General features: G+C 58.2%; 1 protein-coding gene across 6 annotated transcripts in view; it reads left to right on the top strand.

The window, feature by feature from the left end:
- Positions 1 to 22,453, top strand: part of MEGF8 (multiple EGF like domains 8) — a 40,242-nt gene extending 17,789 nt beyond the window's left edge. For 3 of the 6 annotated variants that reach the window (XM_053915089.1, XM_053915086.2, XM_053915090.2), the window contains 23 exons: positions 425 to 673; positions 1,169 to 1,368; positions 1,705 to 1,915; positions 2,007 to 2,256; positions 2,781 to 2,913; positions 4,319 to 4,566; positions 4,647 to 4,757; positions 4,911 to 5,029; positions 5,355 to 5,562; positions 6,070 to 6,241; positions 6,807 to 6,970; positions 7,746 to 7,890; positions 8,618 to 8,849; positions 9,972 to 10,095; positions 10,212 to 10,428; positions 10,617 to 10,831; positions 14,856 to 15,063; positions 15,215 to 15,374; positions 15,706 to 15,898; positions 16,402 to 16,572; positions 16,663 to 16,793; positions 17,271 to 17,403; positions 19,682 to 22,453. In XM_053915089.1, coding sequence (XP_053771064.1) covers positions 425 to 673; positions 1,169 to 1,368; positions 1,705 to 1,915; positions 2,007 to 2,256; positions 2,781 to 2,913; positions 4,319 to 4,566; positions 4,647 to 4,757; positions 4,911 to 5,029; positions 5,355 to 5,562; positions 6,070 to 6,241; positions 6,807 to 6,970; positions 7,746 to 7,890; positions 8,618 to 8,849; positions 9,972 to 10,095; positions 10,212 to 10,428; positions 10,617 to 10,831; positions 14,856 to 15,063; positions 15,215 to 15,374; positions 15,706 to 15,898; positions 16,402 to 16,572; positions 16,663 to 16,793; positions 17,271 to 17,403; positions 19,682 to 20,950 — 5,263 coding nt within the window. In that variant the 3' untranslated portion in view covers positions 20,951 to 22,453. The remainder of the gene's footprint in view (positions 1 to 424; positions 674 to 1,168; positions 1,369 to 1,704; positions 1,916 to 2,006; positions 2,257 to 2,780; positions 2,914 to 4,318; positions 4,567 to 4,646; positions 4,758 to 4,910; positions 5,030 to 5,354; positions 5,563 to 6,069; positions 6,242 to 6,806; positions 6,971 to 7,745; positions 7,891 to 8,617; positions 8,850 to 9,971; positions 10,096 to 10,211; positions 10,429 to 10,616; positions 10,832 to 14,855; positions 15,064 to 15,214; positions 15,375 to 15,705; positions 15,899 to 16,401; positions 16,573 to 16,662; positions 16,794 to 17,270; positions 17,404 to 19,681) is intronic. The other 3 variants (XM_053915091.1, XM_053915087.2, XM_053915088.2) reach the window with 2 other exon arrangements.
- The last annotated feature ends 480 nt before the right edge of the window (positions 22,454 to 22,933 follow it).

Below are 22,933 nucleotides of genomic sequence, written 5' to 3'. Positions count from 1 at the left end.
TCCTGGGCCCTGATTCTAACAGCTGTTCTGTTTCTCTGCCTCTCTGCCTTTTCCTGACCATCATCTCTGTTTCCCCCCTCCCCTTCCCTGTATTTCTTTTCTCCCCGTCAACTCTCTCCCTGTTCCTGTGACTTGTTTTCTTTCATCTTCCTTGTGTCTTTATTCTTGACTTTCTGGTTCTGTCTCCTTGTCTCTCCCTTTCACTATCCCCTGTTTCTGTCTCTCTCCTGTCTTTCAAAATCATTTTGGTCTGACTTCTCTTGGTTTTTCTCTGTCACTTCCATTTCTCCTCCTGTTTCTCTCCCCATGTTCATATTTCTCTCTCCCTCTGATTGGCCTCATCTCTCCCCGTCACTGTTTCTGTCTCTTGTTTCTTTGTCATCTCGTCCCACTCCACCACCTTCTTCAATCCCCCACCCACCAGGTGCCTCCAGGGGGACTTCTCCGGGCCCCTGGGTGGGGGTAACTGCTCCCTGTGGGTGGGGGAGGGCCTGGGGCTGTCCGTGGCCCTCCCTGCCCGATGGGCGTATGCCCGCTGTCCAGATGTGGATGAGTGCCGCCTGGGCTTGGCACGGTGCCACCCTCGGGCCACCTGCTTGAACACACCCCTCAGCTACGAATGTCACTGCCAGCGGGGCTACCAGGGAGATGGCATCACATACTGCAACCGCACGTGAGTGGGACTGGGTTTCCATGGAGATGTCACCCCTGGGACGTGTGGAGATGGAGGGAGGAAGTGATCTTGGTGCGGGAATCCCTCCCGTGGACCAGCATCCCCAGTGAGCCACAGGTTTCTACCTTGCAGACTAGGTCCTCGTTACGGTGACAGGGTCCCCAGCATAACACCAGTTACTGTGGAGACTGGTCACCCATTGTCTGTGGGCCATAGTCTTCAGAGTTGCCATGGAGATGGAGGAGGACCAAGTGGAAAAGGGGTTTTCATAGAGAACAGATCACTAGTGGTGATATGTGGTTACTATAGAGACAGAAGTTACCATACGTGATGGGGTTACCTTGGAGACAGGGCCACCCATGTAGTCCTAGACCAGTGGGCAGTAGCTTGCCATGGTGTTGCCATGGAGATGATGGAGCGGAGTGGGGTGACAGGGATGCCTTGGGGAGTGTGGGCCTTCCCAGCCCTTCCCCTACCCCTGCCGCGGCCCCTCAGGTGCCTGGAGGACTGCGGCCATGGTGTGTGCAGTGGCCACCCTGACTTCACCTGCGTGTGTGACCTGGGCTGGACGTCCGATCTGCCCCCACCCACGCCTGCTCCGGGACCCCCTGCTCCCCGCTGCTCCCGAGACTGTGGCTGCAACTTCCACAGCCACTGTCGCAAACGGGGGCCTGGCTTCTGCGATGAGTGCCAGGGTGAGCGGCCCTCCTCCCAGGCGCCCCTGGACTGGCCTCGAGGGAGCCTCCTCGGGGTTCCGGTTTCCTTTTCTCTGCATGGGCTTCCGTGTCTCCTCACCCAGCTCTGGGTCCCCCTGCCCCATTGCTTGCTCCTGACCCCAGACAGGCTTCAGTGGCACCCACCTCTTTGGCAGCCTCAGTCCCCTCTCTTGGGCCTTGCTAGTCTCCCAAGTCGGCCCTGGTTACCCTCCTTTGAAGCAGCCAGGTGAGGTCAGGGATCAGCTGAGCCAGTTGGGCAGGCCCCTTCCCACCCTCGCCCCTGACTCTGCGTCCTGCCTACCGGGGCTTCCACAGACTGGACCTGGGGGGAGCACTGTGAGCGGTGCCGACCCGGCAGCTTTGGCAATGCCACGGGCTCAGGCGGCTGCCGACCCTGCCAGTGCAATGAGCACGGGGACCCACGCCGCGGCCACTGTGACAACCTCAGCGGGCTCTGCTTCTGCCAGGACCACACTGAGGGTGCCCACTGCCAGTTCTGCTCCCCTGGCTACTATGGGGACCCCCGGTGAGCCAGGGGCCAGACAGGTGGGGTAGGGGTCCCGGTGATGTGGGATGGGGCAGGAATGGTCTGACACTGGCTTTCCTCTGTCTCCCAGGGCCGGTGGCTCCTGCTTCCGGGAGTGTGGGGGTCGCGCCCTCCTCACCAATGTGTCCTCAGTGGCACTGGGCTCACGACCGGTTGGGGGGCTGCTGCCTCCAAGTGGTGGGGCAGCGAGAGCTGGGCCAGGCCTATTGTATTGTGTGTGGGTTGTCTCGGCCACCGAGGTGCTGCAGCCCTGTGCTCCTGGGACCCAGTGTCCGCCACTCACGCTCACCTTCTCCCCCGACAGCAGCACCCCCTGCACGGTGAGCTCCTAGGGCGCTAGAGTTCGGACCCGTGCCTCCCCTCCCAGTCTCAGTCCTTAGACCCTGACCCCAGTGTTCTCATGTTTTCATCTTTTAAACTCTGTTCCTGTGACCCCAGTCCTTCATTTCTAAGACCACAGACCCTCCCATTTGCCAGGTCACCTACCGTTTCCTGGACTCCAAGTCTCCAGTCCCTAGACCCTCAAACTCCTCTTGCTCAGCCCAGGCACAGTAAACACTTATTCCGCGTGCTGGCTCTGACCGATGGCAGTGGCTTCCAGGAGCTGTGTATTGAGAAAGAGGCTCCAGGGGAGAGTACCTGATTGATTAGCCATGTCCGCTGTCGACACAGGAGGGGGACTGGTGGCCTCCAGGCCACAGTTTGACTGTCTGCCCAGGAGGTGCAAGCAGCCCATTTCCCTGTCTCAGCTTGTTCTCTCCTCTTGAACTCCTCCTCCCAGACCCCGAGTGCCCCTCTTTGTCATCCTCAGCATCCCCTAACCCTCAGCTCTGCACTCCTCTAGCTGAGCTACGTGCTGGCCTTTGATGGCTTCCCACGCTTCCTGGACACCGGTGTGGTGCAGTCGGACCGTAGCCTCATTGCTGCCTTCTGCGGCCAGCGGCGGGACAGGCCCCTCACTGTGCAGGCCCTGTCTGGTATGGGGACTGGGGAGGTGGGACCTCTGTCCTGGGCTGTGTGTCCCTTGCTCCCCTGCAGCTTGCTGACCAAGGTGGGCTTAAGACCCAGCTCTGCCACTGACTTGCTGGGTGAGGCAATCCCTTGCCACCTCTGGGTCTCAGTTTCTTCAGCTGAGAGGCAAATAGACTATTACTGGGCTGCCTCTGGAGAGAAGGACCAAGAGGGACATGTCTTTGGGATACACAGAAGGGCTGGTGTAAGGGCCCCTGAGTGTCTCCTCAGGCTGGGGTTCTCTACCAGGGCTAATTATGTCCTCAGGGCGTTTGGCTGACTGTCACAATTGGGGGCACAGCCCCATAACCGGGACTCATCTGCAGGGCTGTGAAACCCAGCTGATGTTGACGGAGATGGGCTAGAAATAATTTGTTGCCCATGGCAGTTGCAGCTCGAAGGCTGGGGGAGAGAGCGGGGCTGTAGTTGGCCCCTGCAGAGCCCTCGCAGTGAGCACAGAACCGATGGGCCCTCGTTCCCTTCCACTCACCAAGTGTTTACTGAGCACCTGTGGTGAGCTGAGCCTGTGCTAGACACTAGGGGTGCAGCACAGGCACCGCCTTCATGGATTCATCGTGTGTGTATGTGTGTGTGCGCGTGCGTGCACGTGTGCATGTGCATGTGACATCGAACAAAGTATAGTCAGCATAGTGAGGGATAAAAGGAAATGGAGGAGAGAGCCTGGCCTATCTGGGTATAGTACTGAAGTGCTTCTGTGCACAGGTGCAGTTTCACTTGAGGCCTCTAGGGGGCAGTGTGGGCAAGGGGGACTCCTCCAGGCGGAGGATATGCAGGTGTCCAGGCCCTGAGAAGCAGGAAGGGGGCCTGGCGCTGGAGCCAGAGAGCCTGAGAGGGGGAGGTGATGAGGTCAGAAAGCTTGCAAGGCCTTTTTTACTTTATAAAACTTTATTGAGACATTTTTTACATATCATTAATTCCCACCCTCCCATCCTAGAACTCTTTCTAAGGAGACTTGGTTTTACAGAACAGTAACAAGTCCTGGAAGGTTTGGAGCTTGTGAGTGACAGGATCAGGTTCATGTTTTTGAAGGACCACATAGGATGCTGTGAAGGGCAGAGTGTACGGGAGCCAGGAAGACCAGTGGGGGATGGTGCTGGTGGCCAGGCTAGACTACTGAGGAAGTGGCCAGCCGCGAGTGAACATGAGAGAAATTTAGGCTTCAAAACCATTGGGGAAAAAGAAAAACCCATTGGAACTTGATGGGCTGGACAAGGGGGAGGGCATACAGTGATTATAGATGATTGGGTGCCTTGCTTCCCTGCCCAATGACACGGGTTTTTCTCAAAACCTGGGGGTGGAGTAGTGTCTGGACTTGGCTGTGCTACCCGCTTCTGCCCTCTCTCCCAACAGGGCTGCTCGTGCTGCACTGGGAGGCCAATGGCTCCTCGTCCTGGGGCTTCAACGCTTCAGTGAGCTCCGCCCGCTGTGGGTCAGGGGGCCCTGGGAGCTGTCCTGTTCCCCAGGAGTGTGTGTCCCAGGATGTGGCCACAGGTGCTGGACTCTGCCGCTGTCCCCAGGGCTGGGCTGGCCCACACTGCCGCATGGCTCTATGTCCTGAAAACTGTAATGCCCACAGTGGGGCAGGTACCTGCAACCAGGTACGGGTGCTATGGGTCAAGCTAGGTGGGATGGGGTGGTGCTCAGGGCTCCTGTCGAGCATCCTCCTGCTGTCCCCCAGAGCCTGGGTGTGTGCATCTGTGCCGAGGGCTTTGGGGGCCCCAACTGTGCCACAAAGCTGGATGGTGGGCAGCTGGTCTGGGAGACCCTCATGGACAGCCGCCTTTCACCTGTGAGTTGTGGCGGCCTAGTATCTGGGGAGGTGCCCCACAGCCTGGATCCTTCTCCTTCCTCCACTTCTGGGACCACCCCCCAGACCTGTGCTCAGCCTGACACTTTGTCGTGACCCTAGCCTGACCCCTTATGTCCCCACCCCCACCCTTAGGACACTGCTAGCCGCTTCCTGCACCGCCTGGGGCATACCATGGTGGAGGGACCTGATGCCACCCTGTGGATGTTTGGGGGCCTGGGCCTTCCCCAGGGGCTGCTGGGAAACCTGTACAGGTGAGAACTGCCCTGTGGAGGTGGGCTACTTGAATGAGAGAAGTTCACCTCAGGGGATGCTGAGATGTCTGTCACCTGAGTCCTCTTGGGGGTGCAGAGAAAGGACACCTCCAAAGGACACTGTGACACTTGTCACAGGCAGCTCACCTCAGGGGTGGACACTTATTTAAATGGGTGGTGCCACCCCAGGGGATGGTAAGGTGACTATCTTCGGAAGGTCACTCCAGAGGATGCTAGGATTCTGGGATACCCGCTGAAGGTCACTCGGGATGCTGGAATACTGGGATGACTGGACAGTGAGGCTGCTTTTTTGCATTGGTCCCAGGTACTCAGTGAGTGAGTGGCGGTGGACTCAGATGCTGGCAGGAGCTGAGGACGGGGGCCCAGGCCCCTCACCCCGCTCCTTCCATGCAGCTGCCTATGTGCCCTCTGGCCGTGGTGCCATGTACCTTCTGGGGGGGCTCACGGCTTGGGGCATTGCCCGAGACTTCTGGGTCCTCAACCTGACTACGCTGCAGTGGCGGCAGGAGAAGGTGAGCATCTCTCCCCACCCCCAGGCCCCATAACCGGGCTCTGGCAAAGATGACCGGGGAGCTCCTGCCGCTTTGTCCCCAGAGAACATGGCTTACTCCCTGGGCTCCAGTACAAGTCCCAGAATTGAATTTCATTGGCCACCCTGGGTCACACTGTATTCTGGCTAAGGGGATATGATGCCCTGGTCGGCCAGGCTGGGATACAGCCTGTGGAGCAGGTAGTCAGCCCCCTGCAGCCAGAGTGAGGGCAGAGGGCAAGGGCTTCCCAAGGGAACACAGGCAGCTCCTAGCTGAAGAAGTGACACTCAGAGGCAGAAATAGCAAGAGGTCTACTGCACGCCTGCTGGGACCGGGGCTAGTCAGAGGGCCTGCGGTCTGACCAGCCCCGGGCAGCTCACTGTCCCCTTAGCGGTTCAAGAAGAGTGTGGGGAATTCTGAGTCTCGCTTCTACCCTCAAGATGACCCCTGACTTCTGGCCTCCTGTGACCTATGCTCTCCAACCCTCAGACTGTGGAACTGCCTGCTGTCGCTGGCCACACCCTCACTGCCCGCCGAGGCCTGTCTCTGCTTCTGGTAGGCGGCTACTCCCCTGAGAATGGCTTCAACCAGCAGCTTTTTGAGTACCAGCTGGCAACTGGCACCTGGGTATCCGGCGCTCAGAGCGGGACGCCCCCCACAGGTGGGTCTAGGGACAGGAGAGCACAGCGCCTTTGGCCATCCAGAGCTTTGTGTAAACTCTATTCGCTTCCATTCTCTGTGGTCACTGCCCACCCCCCAACTTCATATCTTGCTATCTTCTTGTCTTCCTCCTGACCCCTACCAAGAGTCTCAGGGTACCACCTCGAGAATGAGAAGTTCAGTTTCTCTATTTAGCACCCCTCCCCTTGACTCCATGGTAAGCTGCCCTCCTCCTGTCCAGTGTCTCCCTCCCCCAGGGCCTAGATCACTGTCCCCCCAGGTATTCTCCATTCTCTATGTCTCCTTCTGCATTCTTGGGTCACCCTCCCCAGGACATTCTGGCCACCTCAGTCTCCCTCTCCTCTTTCCCAGACTCTGATGGTTATCCTTTTAACTCACGGGAGAGGGAGGGTTGAGAGGGTCTCCTACGTCTGTGGCCTCAGGGCCTGAGGAGTTGTCGTGGTCATGAAAAGGGGAGCTCAGGAAGGCAGCAGCGTAGGGGGTTGTCTTCCTGATCACCAGGCCTTCGCCAGCCTCTGTTCTCACCCTCCCCTGACCCCCACCAGGTCTGTATGGTCATTCTGCCGTGTACCACGAGGCCACCGACTCCCTCTACGTATTTGGGGGTTTCCGCTTCCACGTGGAACTGGCGGCTCCGTCCTCTGAGCTCTACTCCCTGCACTGTCCTGACCGCACCTGGAGCCTGCTGGCCCCTTCTCAGGGGGCAAAGGTCAGGAAAGGAGGTCTAGACAGATGGAGGTAAAGGGTGGGAGAGAAGGGGCCTCCCCATCCCAATGACCCAGGGACTAGCTCAACCCTGGACTCCTACTCCCCCTCCTTCCCAGTCCCCGGAACTGAGCTGTGGCATCCTGTGTCTCCTCATCTGCCATCCCTGGCTCATAGGAAAGACTCCTAGACCAGGAGTTCAGAGGCCACGGTTCTGCCCCAGCTCCTTGCCACTCTTGGTGCAGCCCTGGCAGGCCCCTCCCCTTCCTGGCCTCCCCATCTGGAACTGGGGGACTGAGCCTCCTTACACTTCCTGCCTTCAAGGCCAAAGGAGACCAGTGGGTGTGTGGGAGACCGTGTAACCCTGGATGTGCTGGTTAGGGACAATTGCGTTTTCTGTCCATTGACATATTTCCAAGCCTTTCCTGGGGCTGGACTGTGAGGGAGGAGGAAGTAAGAGACCCAGGCCTCACCCCAGATGTCCCCAGCCCAGCTGGCGAGGTCACACACATTTGTGGGATGCATCTCCAGCAGTCTGGGCTAGGTTGCTAGGGAGTGGTAGCACAGGGTGTGGGAGTTCAGGAAAGGAAGGTGGCTCTGGGGCTGCTGAGGAGTGAGGGAGTTTTCCTGGAGGAGAGAAGTGAGGTCTGAGGAAGGTTTGGATGGGATAGGCTGGTGGGGGCTCAGGTTAGGGGGATTCGGGGTGGCCGGTGGGCTGAGAGAGTGAGCAGAGGACTGTGGGCTCTGACGGGCCATTCTGCCACCTGTCTCCCCAACAGCCCCACCCACGATTTTTCCACGCCTCGGCCCTGCTGGGGGACACCATGGTGGTTCTGGGGGGGCGCTCAGACCCTGATGAGTTCAGCAGCGAGGTGCTGCTCTACCAGGTCAACTGCAACACTTGGCTCCTGCCTGACCTCACCGGTAAGTCCTTTGCTGTCCCTGGGAGCCCTTGTCTTGGCGCTCCCCCTCATTAGGCATACTTGGCTCCCCTCAGATGCTCCAGCACAGCTCCTGTTTCCTAAACACCCAGGGGAACGCCCTCCTTTACTTTTTTCCCCTTAGAAAAATTTATTTTTCTGCTTTTATTGAGATCCTAGGGTTTCTGCTGGCTCACTCATTATTGGTGAATTTAAAATGTAAGAGCAGGAATTTAAAGCGTAGGAAGAGAAAACAAGTAGCCCAAATGGTCAGTACTGAAATCAACCAAGTTCTGTAAATCAAAGGAGCCCCAGCGGGGGAGGCAGCGGGCTCTTCCCCGTCCTTGCTGCAGTGCGTCCATCCCAGACAGCCTCCCCTGACGCACATGCCTCTTTGAAAAGGGTGCCTGGCAGTCAGAGCTTCCGTCAGGCCCTTGTGTGACAAGAAGAAAAGAAACAACTCTTAGGGCTGCACTGCAACATTTATCTCCCGTCGCCATTTCACTCCCTGTTCCTTTTTTTTCTCTTTGTGTCTCTTTCCCTCTCGTTTTGCTGTCTGCCTGGTTCCCCAGCCCTGTCTGGTTTTATCTGTCTCCCCTGTCCTGCTGTGTCTGCCTCTCTTCAGACTCTCACTGCTTGCTCCGTTCCCTCTCTGATTAGAATCTTTGTGTGGGTCTCTTCCCCAGCCTCCTGCCACTTTTCTTCCTGATCGCTGCTCTCTCTTTCCCTAGGCCAGGCCTCTGTGGGATCCCCCATGGAGGAGTCTGTGGCCCATGCTGTGGCGGCGGTGGGCAGCCGGCTGTATATTTCAGGGGGCTTTGGGGGAGTGGCCCTGGGCCGCCTGCTGGCCTTGACCCTGCCCCCTGACCCCTGTCGCCTGCTGTCCTCGCCTGAAGCTTGCAACCAGTCTGGGGCCTGCACCTGGTGCCATGGGGCCTGCTGGTCTGGGGACCAGGCCCACAGGTAACCGTGGTGACTGACAGCTCAGGGGAGGGTGGCACTGGTGCTTGCTGAAGGGGCTTCTGTGCTAGGCCAGGCTGGGATACCAGCTCATGTGGGGAAATGGGCAGCTCTTCATGGGCAGGGGCGGGCTGGGGGCCCTGAGGGTGAAGCCCTGAGTGTGGGTTGGAGAGCCATCCCAGAAGGCTTCCTGGGGGAGCTGGGTCTGCACTGTGCTCTAAATGGCCAGGGGACTGGACACCAGTGAAGGTTCAGAAGTGGGGCTGTGCCTGGCATATTTGAAAGACCACCTGAGCCTGGGGAAAATGAAACTGGGAAGTTGGGTGGGTCGGCTCGGAAAGGACTTCCGGTGCTTGGCCAAGGTGCTGGGCCCCGCCTGGGTCCACAGACCCCTCCCCTGTGGTTCGAGAAGCTGAACGTTGGGGAAACTGAAAGTGCTGGCGTGGGTTTAGCACAGACTCATTCAGCTTTATGTGCCCAATGAAATGTGCCACCGCCTTCACTGCAGAAATTTTAAAGGGTTGGATTTATGGGGTGCTCCCCCAGCCTCCACAGGGGTGTTATGTAACAGTTGGTACACACATTGCTTTTCTAAAATCTAGAAAGTTCTGAAGCACATTGCTTCCGGGGAGTTTGGGTAAAGGATTGTGGACCTCCACTGTGAGTGACAGGGAGCCACAAGGGCTTGTGCAGGAGGTGGCAGAGGCAGCCCTGGGCAGAAGGAGCCCTAGAGGCTGTTTTGAGGGAGGGAAGGCTGCAGGTAAAGACTAGACAGGAGGCCAGGGTGAGGGGAAGAGGCCTGAGCTGGACAAGAGGCTGCAGAGATGGGTAGGAGGGGGTGGCCAGAGAAACTCAGGAGACAGAAAGCCTTGGTGGCAGAGGGGCAGGAGGATGTGAGGGATGGCCACTGGACCATCCCTCTGGCCTGGGCGGCAGGTAGACATGGGACCGTAGCAAGTGGGATGGAGAAGGAGCAGCTTGGTGAGTCCTATGCTGAGTGCAGCATGGGACACACACGGGGCCCTGCAGGATGATATCCAGGAGGCACCAGGAAGAGGCCAGGATGGGAGGAGGAAGGATGGGGCCTGGCTGGGCATGATGAGCCAAGGCCTCGTGCCTCCCCAGGCTGGGCTGTGGAGCTCTCCCCTGCTCCCCAATGCCTCGCTCTCCTGAGGAATGTCGGCGTCTCCGGACCTGCAGTGAGTGCCTGGCCCGCCATCCGAGGACCCTGCAGCCTGGAGATGGAGAGGTGAATGGGGGGGCGGGCTCCGGAGCAACCATGCTCTGCAGCTGTGACTGGGTGGGAGGAGCTGTGCCCAGAGGGATGCTGGGGACCCTGAGCCCCATGGAGCCTGTCCCCACCAGCAGGCCTCTGCCCCCCGCTGTAAGTGGTGCACCAACTGTCCCGAGGGTGCCTGCATCGGGCGCAACGGGTCCTGCACCTTGGAGAATGACTGTCGGATCAATCAGCGGGAGGTCTTCTGGGCAGGGAACTGCTCAGAGGCTGCCTGCGGGGCTGCCGACTGCGAGCAGTGCACCAGGGAGGGCAAGTGCATGTGGACGCGACAGTTCAAGCGGACAGGTGTGCACTGAGGCTTGGTCTCTGAGAGGGCACTTTGGGGGCCTGGACTCCTGGGTCTGAGGGAGGAGGGGCTGGGGGCCTGGACTCCTGGGTCTGAGGGAGGAGGGGCTGGGGGCCTGGACTCCTGGGTCTGAGGGAGGAGGGCTGGGGGCGTGGACCAGGGGTTAATCACTCTGCCCCAACCCTAGGGGAGACCCGCCGCATCCTGTCAGTACAGCCCACCTATGACTGGACATGTTTCAGCCACTCTTTGCTGAACGTGTCCCCGATGCCGGTGGAATCATCTCCCCCACTGCCCTGCCCCACTCCCTGTCACCTCCTGCTCAACTGCACCTCCTGTCTGGACTCCAAGGGCGCAGATGGGGGCTGGCAGCACTGTGTCTGGAGCAGCAGTCTCCAGCAGGTACTGCTTTCTGCCAGGGCTCCCAGGCCCTTTCCTCTCCACCCCGCACTGACTCTCCTCCGTTCCTCCTCTGTCCTGCCCTCCTTCCTGCCCCATCTTCCTTGCTCTGGCCTCACCATCACGCTTTCCCCTTACCCCCACTCTCTCTTCTCTCTTCCCAGCATCTCTCCCTTCCCTCCTTGCCCCCTTAGTCTCCCTCCAGCTCTCACTCACGCTCTCCCTGCCCCGTCCCATCCCCTCTCCCTCCCAAACCCTTCCACCTCCCTCCTCTACCTCTCTCTCTGCATTTGGAACTTTTGCTTTTAAGAAACAGAAACACGCTTGAGCTGGTTTTATTAGAAGGAACTGGGGGTATTTGATGGGATATAAGGACAGGAACTACTGCTGCTCCGTGGCTCTCGGGCCACATGGTCTCTGAGCTCAGCTGCTCCCTGTGCATCTCTGTCCTCCGGTTTCTCTCGGCTCAATCATCAGCACACGTGGCCTCAGATGGCAGCCCTGACCCTCAGTCCAGGTGGCTTTCTAATTCCAGAGACCACGGTCCTCTCTGTTCCTTGGTTTGCTGACATTCTCAAAGGGACTTCAGCTTAACTCAGGAGTTGGTCCAGGGAGTCCAACCTTGGTCCAGGGAGACAGCCAGGGGCACGTGGTTCCAACGTGGCAGCTCAGAGCCACACCTCCTCTGCGGCTGTGGGCTGGAGAGGTGGTCCTGGAAGGTCTGGGAGGCACTGTACCTGCCTTGGACATCCTGCCCCTGGACTGCTCAGACGTGTTCTCAGAAAGCCCGTTCATAAGGTGCCTCTACTCTGGCACAATTTAGGTGTCCCAGTGACAGGCGACGAAGGCATTTATTCCCCAGCCCCACCTCAGGGGGAGACAAGGAAGATTCACTTCTCGTTGTCACACCCGGAAGCAGCATCACTGGGCCAGCTCTCTGGGCTCCAATTCCCATTGATGTCCACTCCCCATCCATATCTTTGTTGTGCAAGACCCAGCTGAGGTGTGACTACTCACCACGGCAACCGTCTTTGTTCAAATAGAAGTTGTATCAACAGACCCCACATCTGAGGTGTTTCCAATACCAGTAACCAATTCACCGATTCTCCAGACACAACCTGGGTGTCCAACAATTCAGTTCGCTTCTGACACTCTCTACCTGGAGTTAGCATCATATCCCACCAGTGCAAGGGCTCGGTCCGGAAAGACTGCCCCCGCCTCAGACACCAGGCCCAAAGCTGGGTCCGCGGCACCTCCGACCAGCCAGCCATAAATCCCGTCCCCACCACCCCTTCTGCAGGTTTGAGAATTTGCTAGAGTGACTCACAGAACTCAGAGAAACGTTTACCTACTAATACCAGTTTATTATAAAGGACACAACTTAGGAAGAGCCCAGTGGAAGAGATGAATGGGGCCAGATAAGGGGGGCGTGTGGAGTTCCACACCCTCTCTGGGCACAGCCTTGAGTTTTTATAGAGGTCAGTTGTCAACCCTGCCTCCAGGTTAGTGGGTGGGGCTAAAAGTTAACCCCTCTAATCACCTGGTCTTTCTGGTGACCCCTGTGCAAGTCACCTCGGTAGCATAAAATCTAGGGAGAAAGGGGCCCCTTGTGAATAACAAAGGACAGTCTCATCACTCAGGAAGTTTAAAGCATTTCAGTAGCTTGGTGGCAGGGATCAGGGACAAAAACCAAGTGTTTTCTTGTGCTGCGCCACACCATCCCGTAGGCGGGTTGCACAGACTAAGTGGGAGGACGTATTGAGAGCATGGAGCAGAGCCTGCCATTAAGTAAAAACTCAGCGACGCCCCAGGTTCCACCCACTTTCTGGGACACGCCTGGAGGATCCCTGCACACGGCGGGGGAGTGCGTGTCCCCGAGGCGGCTCTCAGTGTGGCCCTACAGCGTCAGTCTGCAACAAGCAGAGACCTCTCCTCCCCAAGCCTGGGGGTCTGTCTGGTGATAGAAGTTACCCCCAATATTCCTGAGGTGGCCATTATTTGCCTTTGTGGATGCTCCAGGGACCAGAGAGCGCGTGCTGCTCCCCCAGCCCCTCTGCGCCTGCCAGGCGCTCTGGGCGGCTCCAGGTGCGGCAGCAGGAAGTGGTGGAGAGCACAGAGTTGAGTCTGTGTGAATGTGAGAGGACTTTCCGCCAGATCTTCCTTCTGGTTTTTCTGAAATCTACTTAAAAGTGTTGGCTCGGGTTTTTTGTTTTTTAATTAATTAATTAATTAATTAATTTTTAGACAGAGGGGAAGGGAGAGAGAAAGAAAGGGAGAGAAACATCAATGTGTGGCTGCCTCTCAAGCACCCAGCACTGGGGAACCTGGCCTATAACCCAGGCATGGGCCCTGACTAAGAATCGAACTGGTGACTCTGGTTTGCAGACTGGCACTCAATCCACTGAGCCACACCAGCATTTATTTTAAAGATTTTATTTATTTATTTTTAGAGAGAGGAAGGGAGGGAGAAAGAGAGAGAGAAGCAAATGTGTGGTTGCCTCTTGTGTACCCCAACCAGGGACCTGGCCTACAACCCAGGCATGTGCCCTGACTAGGAATTGAACCTGTGACCCTTTGGTTCACAGGCCAGCACTTAGTCTATTGAGCCACACCAGCCAGGGCTTGGCTCAGGTTTTTAAAAGTCACCACTGCACAGATCAAACATAACAGGTGTACAGGCCAGACTTATTATGATTTGGCTCAAGGGCAGCTGTGTTCCAACCATCCAGCATTTCTTGTTTCAATAGCTTTGGCCTCAGAGCCTGGCGCAGGCAAGAGGGTGCTCCCTTTCCTGGCTGACTTCTTTCCTCCTCTTTTTCCCTTCACCACATTCTTTACTGCGCACCTCCCTTCTGTCCAGGCACTTTGCTAGGCTGTGGGCATATGCCAACGGATGAGGGTGGATACTGCTCTCAGAACTTCACATTCATAAGTCCCTGCCAGGAACACAGGAAATGCAGTTACAGTGTTGGACAGCATCGCGTTTGGCCATTAGGGAGGTCACAGCAGACAGCGCTGGGCAGACTGGGGCCTCAGGCTTCTCTCCGCCTCCTCCCAGATTGGTCTGCTCTCTGCCGTGGGTGCACTAAACTTAGATCTGGTGGCCTAGCCTGGCAGAGAAGTTGGCAGTTGGGCAAGGCTCAGCTCACCGCCAGCCATAACCCTCCACAGGCTCAAAGCTCCGGCCACAGCGTCAGGCTTTCTGTTTCAGGACTGCATGGTGGCTTTGCTTTTTCCTAAGTGCTGCCGGCCAGCCCAGACTAATGTCTCTCCTCTCATACTGTACGTAAGGCCTGAGCCATAAGTGAAATGCTCGTATACATTGAGGTTAGTCCCCAAGTGCCCGACCCTCACTGCGCACCTTGTCTGGGTCCCGGGACATGACAAGTGGTGGTGTGTGACCTGCTGCTCAGCCCCTAACCATGGACTCCTCAGCTTCCCAGACTAGCAGGGGAGCATCCTATTGCCCCAGCAGCCAGGTCCCCATTTTTCCTAAGTGACTGTGACTTGCAACCCCCTCCTGATGCTAGTTTTTGTCTCCATCTGGAACCATTGCCTGCCTTTGCTTGTACGAGGCAGCTGTGCCCCAAGCCAGGTGGGTGAAGGGGCCTCATTACACCAACTCAGTGGCACTTCGTGGAAGCCGGGGTGGAGAGTGCAGCCAGGTGTCACCAGGGACTGGAGATGGAACTGGAAAGTCACCTCTCCTCCTGTGTTGGGGGTGTGGCTCTCATCTCTGCTTCCTTCTGCCTCCACCCTCTTCCTGCTTCCTCTCTTCTTCATCAATGCCATTTGCTCACCAAATGGCCCTGCCAACCCTGGTCTACATAATCTGGTTTCAAGGATGTTGCTAGTCTCAGTTATAGATGCTTGAGGGGGACAATGTGATGACCCCAGCTGGTGTCCACTGTGGTCTACCAGCTGTGGCTGGGGCGGGTAAGACCTCTGAGAAGAGGGTGTGGTTGGGAAGATACCCAGGCTGTGCTTCTTTGACCCAGTGAATCTGCATCTCCCCTCCCCCGGACAGTGTCTGAGCCCCTCGTACCTGCCCCTGCGATGTATGGCTGGAGGCTGCGGGCGGCTGCTCCGGGGACCCGAGAGCTGCTCCCTGGGCTGTGCTCAGGCAACCCAGTGTGCCCTGTGCCTGCGGCGCCCCCACTGTGGCTGGTGTGCCTGGAGAGGCCAGGATGGAGGCGGCCGCTGCTTGGAGGGTGGACTCAGTGGCCCCCGTGATGGTGAGAAGGGCTCGGAGATGGGGTGAGGGGCTGGCTCACAGCTTGGAGGGGTGCTAAGGGCTGCCTCAGAGGTGGAGCTCAGGAAGTAGGAGCAGGGGCCTGGGTCAGTGGGTGATGCAGAGACCCCCAGTGAAGCCCTGTGTCGTGCCAGGGCTGACGTGTGGGCATCCTGGCGCCTCCTGGGCCTTCCTGTCCTGCCCTCCTGAGGACGAGTGTGCAAACGGGCACCATGACTGCAACGAGACACAGAACTGCCATGACCAGCCCCACGGTTACAAGTGCAGCTGCAAGACAGGCTACACCATGGACAAGTGAGGCTGCAGCAGACTGGGGCCTGGGGTGGGCCGAGGGAGCGGGCAGACACGGGGTGGGAGCATCGGGGGGGAGCAGTAAAAGATGAGGCATGGACCAGAGTAGGACAGAAGGAAATAGTCCAAGGCATGATGGTGGTGGGGCTGACCCAGGGGGCGTGTGGCAGGAGGGCTAGGTCGTGGAGGGGCAAAGCTGTGAGTTTGATGGGGCACCCTCAGAGGAGGGGGCCGGGGGCTGGCTCCTAGAGCGGGGAAGGTGATGGAGCAGAGCAAAAGAGGATGGTGTATGGTGGGCGTGTCCACTGCCCTGACCCCCTTCCCACCCCCGCAGCATGACAGGGCTCTGCCGCCCCGTGTGCGCCCAGGGCTGCGTGAACGGCTCCTGTGTGGAGCCCGACCACTGCCGCTGCCACTTTGGTTTCGTTGGACGCAACTGCTCCACAGAGTGTCGCTGCAACCGCCACAGCGAGTGTGCTGGTGTGGGGGCCCGCGACCACTGCCTGCTCTGCCGCAACTACACCAAGGTGGCCGCCCAGGCCTCAGACCCCGACCCCGGGACCCGGCCCTTCCTTGCCTTCAGCCCACGTTCAGGCATCTTGAGCCTCGTTCAAGTTCCAATAAAGCATGCACGGGGCGGGAGGAGATGGCATGACCCTGTCCCAGAGAGGTGTGAGAAGGCCTTGGGGACACTGTCTGGGTTTGATTCAAGAGGGGCTGCTGTGGAATAGTGGACAGAGTCGGTGCTGGGCCAGGGAGGGTGGTCACGTAGAGGGGGATTTGGGGTAGTTTAGGGGGAGGGCTTTCTGAACCAGTAACTTGGGCTGTAAGGACATGAGCCCCCCCGCATCACTGAAGGTATGCAAGTGAAGGCAGAGGGGTGAATCACAGGTAGGCTGGGATTGCCCAAGCCAAGTGCCGAGCCTGCTACCCTTTCGTGGGGCTCTCAGAACCTGTGACATCCCACTCTTGTGCCCCCCATCCCATGGTTCTCCAGCCCCTCTGACTGCCTTGTCCCCCCCGTTTCCAGGGCAGCCACTGTGAGCAGTGCCTCCCGCTGTTCGTGGGTTCTGCCGTGGGGGGTGGGACCTGCCGGCCCTGCCACACCTTCTGTCGAGGCAACAGCCACGTCTGTGTCTCCAAGAAGGAGCTTGAAATGGCCAGGAGGGAGCCAGAGAAGTACTCGCTGGATCCAGAGGAGGTGATGGGCTGGGGTCTTGAACTCCTGGCTCTGAGGGAGCAGGGGGCTGGTCCGTGCCTTTTCGTGATCATCCTGTTCTTCCCTGGCCAGATTGAAAACTGGGTGACAGAGGGTCCTAGTGAAGACGAGGCTGTGTGTGTGAACTGCCGGAACAACAGCTATGGGGACAAATGTGAGAGCTGCCTCCACGGCTACTTCCTCCTGGATGGGAAGTGCACCAAGTAAGTGGAGGGGGCCCAGGCCCTTTGCCCTGCTCACCTGGCGTAGCTCTGGGAGCCAGACTCTGCCCCCCAGTCCTCCGCCCTGGGTCAGGAGAAGGTGCAATCCCCAGGGAGCCACCAGGCCAGGGCAGGGGTGGAGGGAAGGGCTGGATTCAGATGGGGGACCCCAACCTCAGAGGCGGTGCTGAATGGCAGGCTACAGAGCAGCCCCGATGGACCAGAGGGCAAAGAGAGGGCTGCTGAGGGAAAGGCCTCGAGATACCCAGCCCATTCTACCCCTTCCTTCTGAATGGTCAGTCCAAGCTAGGTTCTGGTCCTGACTCTGCCACTTACTGGCCCTGTGGCCTTGGGTAAGGGGCTGGACCTCTGAGAGCCTCTTCTCCCTTCTGGCCTGGATTGGAGCTCACATGCAGCGTCCAGCCAGCGCTCCTGTGGGTCACGAGAGCAATGTAACCCCTGTCCGCCTCCCCTCCTCAGATGCCAGTGTAATGGCCACGCGGATACATGTAACGAGCAGGATGGGACAGGCTGCCCGTGTCAGAACAACACAGAGACGGGCACCTGCCAGGGGAGCTCCCCCAGTGACCGCCGAGACTGCTACAAGTATCAGGTGCGGCTGGAGAAGCGAGTTATGGGCCAAGGGCCCCACAGCCCCAGGGGTCAGGGCTGGGAGGAGGCAGCCAGGCCCAGGCAGGACCAGCACTGTGGTTTTGAAAGGCAGCTATGTTCACCACGATACCACCGACGCCACACAACACTGTGGTTTTGAACTCTATAGTCATGGGATCAAGGTCAGCCTGATAGATTGTTTCTGAGCTGCAGACATTATGGTTTTGTTTTTGTTTCTGTTTTTTTGACACTGTGGTTTTGAACTCCGTGGTCATGGGACTAAGGTCAGCCTGACAGACTGTTTCTGAGCCCTTGTTGGTTTCAGGCCCTGGGCAGTGATGCTGAGGACCCAGAAATGAGCCTCTTAGGGGGCTCCTTCAGGCTGGTGAGGAGACAGACTCCATTACAGATAGTCACAACTTAAAGGTTGCAAGTGGCAGAAAACACATCTCATAGTAGCTTAGGCAAGAAAGAAAATGTATTGGCTTTCAAAACTGAGGTCTGGATTTACCTTCAGGAATGGCTAGATCCAGGTGCTCACACAAAGCCATCAGGAATATATCATTCCCTGCATCCTGACTCTGCTTTCCTCTGTGTTGGCTTCATTCTCAGGCAGGTTTTCCTCCAACTGGCACTTCCCACCTGATGATCTTGGGCTAATGGGGGATCTCATATCATTACTAATACCTGTATTCAAATTCCTCTTGAGTCCATCTCCCTCCTCTTTGGCCAAGGGGCTCCTGGTTGGCTGCCAGGTAGCAAGCTCACCCCCCACAGAAGGGATATTCCGTGCTCCCTCCTTGGAGTACAGCTCCCACCACCCCACCCACTGGCCTTTTCTCCCTAGTTCAGAGGAGAGAGAAAACCCCTTGCTTGCCTCAGTCTCCCCCACCCATTTACAGAAGCATCATATCTGCAAAGATACAACTCCAACCAAAATGGCAACAGAGCTTCACAAGCCTTACTGACTCCTGACATTTCGATCCTTGAGCAGAATTATGTCTTTCTTGATGCATAATCAAAGGTCTGTTGGCCTTTGCAAAAAAAAAGAAAGAAGGCCCAGAGAGTAATCCAGCCCTTCTCCTCCAGCAGCTCTGTGGCAGCTCTGAAGCAGCGGTTTCTGTAGGTTCTAATGGCGCAGCAGTAGGAGCTAGTTTGTGGGGACTGCCTGCCACCGAGCTGGCACTATGCTGTGGAGACAGCACTTGTGTGGAAGGCTCGTCAGGGCTGTGTGGGGCCTTGGTCAGGTGCAGACGTAAGAGGAAACATTCTGGGTGAGAGGCTCGGACGTCCCATGTCCTGTCCCAGGTCAGACAGCCAGTTGGGTTTGTAGCCCGCACCAACTCTGGTCTGACCCTAGAGCCCGAGTGGTTTCCGCTGGGCTGCGGCACCTGGAAAGCTGTGATCCATCCACTTGTTGAGCACTCACTGACCGAGCGCCTGCTCTATAGCAGGCCCTGGGCAAGGCACCGGAACACAGTAGGGAACAAAACAGGCCAAATGTACGTTCTCAGGGAATTTACATTCTCGTGGAGCAGTCCAGCAGCAAACAAGTGAATAAATCAGATACACAGTGTGGTAGTGATGAGCAGTAAGGAGGGAAAATAAGCAGAGAGGAGGGCTGAGAAGTGCCGGGGAGTGAAAATAGTGGATACTGTGGCCAAGGAAGATCTCAGTGAGAAGGTGATGTTTGAGGAACAGCCTGATGGAAGTGAGGATGCCAGACAAGCAGAAGGCGGGGGGCAGGAGGGGGAAGGCAAGGACAGGTGGAGAGTGATCCAGGTAGAGGGCCCGCCAGTGCAAAGGCCCTGAGGTAGGATGTATCTTAACACAGCCCAGAAACAGCGGGGCTGGCCACCTTGTGCTGCGCCTGTGATTTCAGCAGTCTGTGAGCCGGCCATGTTTACTGCCTGTGTACAGAGGAGGAATCTCAAGTTCAGTGAGGTTCAGTCACCAGCTCAAGGCCACACAGCTAGTGAGGAGGTGGAGCCAGGGTTCAGCAGAGCTCTTCATTGCTGTGCCTCAGAGTTCCAGAGACCTCGGCATCAGGGTGCTATGGTCATGGGGGTGACACCAGGGATAGCAGGGCTGGGGTGTAGGGTCCTGGCAGCACCCACACTATGTCAAGGAGGTGCAGGGGGTCACAGGAGGTTGCTGGGGCACCAGGGGGATCAGGGCCTTGGCTACTTACCAATAGACAGAGAATGTGAGTCCTGCCTGGAGGAGCGCTGGGCGTGAGCTCAGCCCTGATGGCTGCCTCCACCCTCCCCTGCCCGCAGTGCGCCAAGTGCCGGGAGTCATTCCACGGGAGCCCGCTGGGCGGGCAGCAGTGCTACCGCCTCATCTCTGTGGAGCAGGAGTGCTGCCTGGACCCGACCTCCCAGACCAACTGCTTCCATGAGCCCAAGCGCCGGGCCCTGGGCCCTGGCCGCACCGTCCTCTTTGGCGTGCAGCCCAAATTCACCAATGTGGACATCCGCCTGACACTGGATGTGACCTTTGGTGCCGTGGACCTCTATGTCTCCACCTCCTACGACACCTTTGTGGTCCGCGTGGCCCCCGACACGGGCATCCACACAGTGCATATCCAGCCCCCCCCACCCCCACCCCCGCCCCCGCCCCCTGCCGATGGTGGGCCCCGGGGGGCTGGGGATCTGGGGGGGCTGGGGACTGGGAGTGGACCGGCTACTACAGTGGAGCCACGGGTGCGGGAAGTGTGGCCACGGGGTCTGATCACCTACGTGACGGTGACGGAGCCATCGGCAGTGCTGGTGGTTCGCAGTGTGCGAGACCGTCTGGTCATCACTTATCCCCACGAGCACCACGCCCTCAAGTCCAGCCGCTTCTACCTGCTGCTGCTGGGCGTCGGAGACCCCAGTGGGCCCGGCGCCAATGGCTCGGCCGACTCACAGGGACTGCTCTTCTTCCGGCAGGACCAGGCCCACATTGACCTGTTTGTCTTCTTCTCTGTCTTCTTCTCCTGCTTCTTCCTCTTCCTCTCACTCTGCGTGCTCCTCTGGAAGGCCAAGCAGGCCCTGGACCAGCGGCAGGAGCAGCGCCGGCACCTGCAAGAGATGACCAAGATGGCCAGCCGCCCCTTTGCCAAGGTCACTGTCTGCTTCCCACCTGACCCTGCTGCTCCAGTCCCTGTCTGGAAGCCGGCTGGACTCCCTCCACCTACCTTCCGTCGCTCTGAGCCTTTCTTGGCACCCCTGCTGCTGACAGGGGCAGGCGGGCCCTGGGGACCTGTGGGAGGAGGCTGCTGCCCACCAGCCATCCCCGCCAGCACTGCCGGCCTGCGGGCTGGGCCTATCACCCTTGAGCCCACGGAGGACGGCATGGCTGGTGTGGCCACACTGCTGCTCCAGCTGCCCGGTGGGCCCCACGCGCCCAACGGTGCCTGCCTGGGCTCAGCCCTCGTCACACTGCGGCACAGGCTGCATGAGTACTGTGGGGGCAGTGGGGGTGCTGGGGGCAGTGGGCACGGGGCTGGTGTAGGCCGGAAGGGACTGCTGAGCCAGGACAATCTCACCAGCATGTCCCTCTGACCTGAGGCCGGGTTCTCAGCCACAGCAGCAAAATGCCCTGACGGGGCCCTAGGCTTGGGGCGCATCCACATGAGGGGCCCTGGACACTGTGTCCTCAGAGACCTCTGCTTCCCTTCCCCTGGGGTCCCCAGGCAGGCTCTTCTTTGTTGTGCATTCAACAATTATTTATTGAGTACCTACTGTGTGCCAGGCACTGGTGAAGGCACCAGGTGAACAGGAACTCAGGCAGACGTGGTTCCCTAATCTTGTGGGACTGATGTGTCTGTAGGGACTGAGAGTAAAGTCAGCCAGTCATCTAAGAAGCTACACAAAGATTGAGAAGGAACTGGTGGAGGGAAGAGCTGCGGGACATGGGCTCCCGGCAGAGGGAACAAGGTCCCTGAGATGGGAACAGCTCGTTTTAATGGAAAGGTCCAAAAGCTAGTCATTGTGACCCCAACTGAGTATGGAGAGGAAGTAGGGCCGGGTCGGGCAGGAGCTAGGTCACCCAGGGCCCATGGGCCCCAGATAGGGTTTGGGTTTTGGTCTCAGGGCAATGGGGAGCCATAGGACAGTTTTATGAGGGGGGATGACGGGATCCGAAGTTCCTATTTAAGACATCACTCAGCTGTGGTGTGCAGAATGGATTGGAAGGCATGAGAGAGACAGCAAGGGGACAAGACATGCTGATGGGCCCAGTCAAGGTGGTGTTCCCGGGAGGGGAGTCCAGGCCAGAGGCAGGGTGTGGGCGGAGGAACTAAGGGTAGAGTGGGTGGCAGGGAGAGGGAGGGAGGAATCCAGAACGACACTAACTTTGTGGGCCAAGCTGTGGGTGGATGATGGTGTCGTTTATTAAGATGCGCGGATGGGCTTATGGGGACTATCAGGAGCCTAGTGTAAGACCCAAGATGCCCTTTAGACATCTGTTAAGTGAGGCCCAGCCAGGGAAATAAACCACTCCTAGCACTGCAGCAGAAGGAATTGAGTGTGGGGGGCTGGCTGCACTGGCAAGGGATGAGGCTGACAGAGGGAGGACAGTGAGGCAGCCCAGGGACTGGAGCCGAGCTGGAAGCTGATGCTGCCACCCTTGGCTGGAGGGACAAAGCTCTGGTGGTGTTACCTGACCCCAGGACTGGGGTCACAGGCTCAGAGGTGTGGGGAGGAGTGAATACCAAGGTTGGAGATAAAAATGGTGGAAACTTCAACATACAGCTTTCTTCCCAGGCAATGCTGTCTTGAAGATTTCTGGGCTTTCCCCAGGGGCTGCCCCCCACCCCAGCCATCATCTTGGACTTCTGAGTCCCTCTCCACCCCATATCCTAGACACCTTGAAGTTAAGACTCTCCTTTCCCAAGAGTTCATCCCCCAGCTGCTTTTTTGGACTTTGCAGAGCTGGGTCCTGCAACTTCCCCTCTGCTGGGGCCACAGTCTAAGGCCCACCCATGCGTGCTGCTGGCTGAGAGTGGGGAGTGTCTGCATCAACAAATAAAGTGTGTGGGGAAGACCATCTCCCAGCGCTGTCTACATGCAGAGTCGGGTGTCTTGGCTCTCTGACCCAATGCTCACACTCCGGATAAATCAGACAAATACCCTTATCTCCGTGCCTCCTCAAAGCCACATGGCCTGCGCTCCTCTCTGCCCCTCCTAGGCAGGCGTCAGGGTGGTGCCACCATAGAAGCTCTTGTTCCCAGAAGGGACAAACCAAGGGGGCATGAGGGCAGTGAGACCTTTGACTCTAGCCCCAGATCTCTGTCAGGGAGACCTCAGTTAGTTTCCGGAGGGAAAAAAGACCTTCCTTGGTCCTAGGACCCAGTGTGATCCTGGCCGCTGCCTTGAAAGGTGATCAGGTGTGGAGACCGAAACGCGCCCCCCCCCCCCCCCCCCCCGCCCGGCAAGCTCACTCTAATTCAAGCCAATTCTCATAGCCCAAACCAAAAGCATCCTGGGAGCCTTTATCAGCCAGCCCCCCAGCAAGCAACAGCCCTGAGGCTAGGGAAGGTGGGA

The sequence above is a fragment of the Desmodus rotundus genome, chromosome 12, assembly GCF_022682495.2.
Source record: "Desmodus rotundus isolate HL8 chromosome 12, HLdesRot8A.1, whole genome shotgun sequence".
In the NCBI taxonomy this organism is placed as follows: Eukaryota; Metazoa; Chordata; class Mammalia; order Chiroptera; family Phyllostomidae; genus Desmodus; species Desmodus rotundus.
This window is presented reverse-complemented; position numbering and strand designations above follow the sequence as displayed.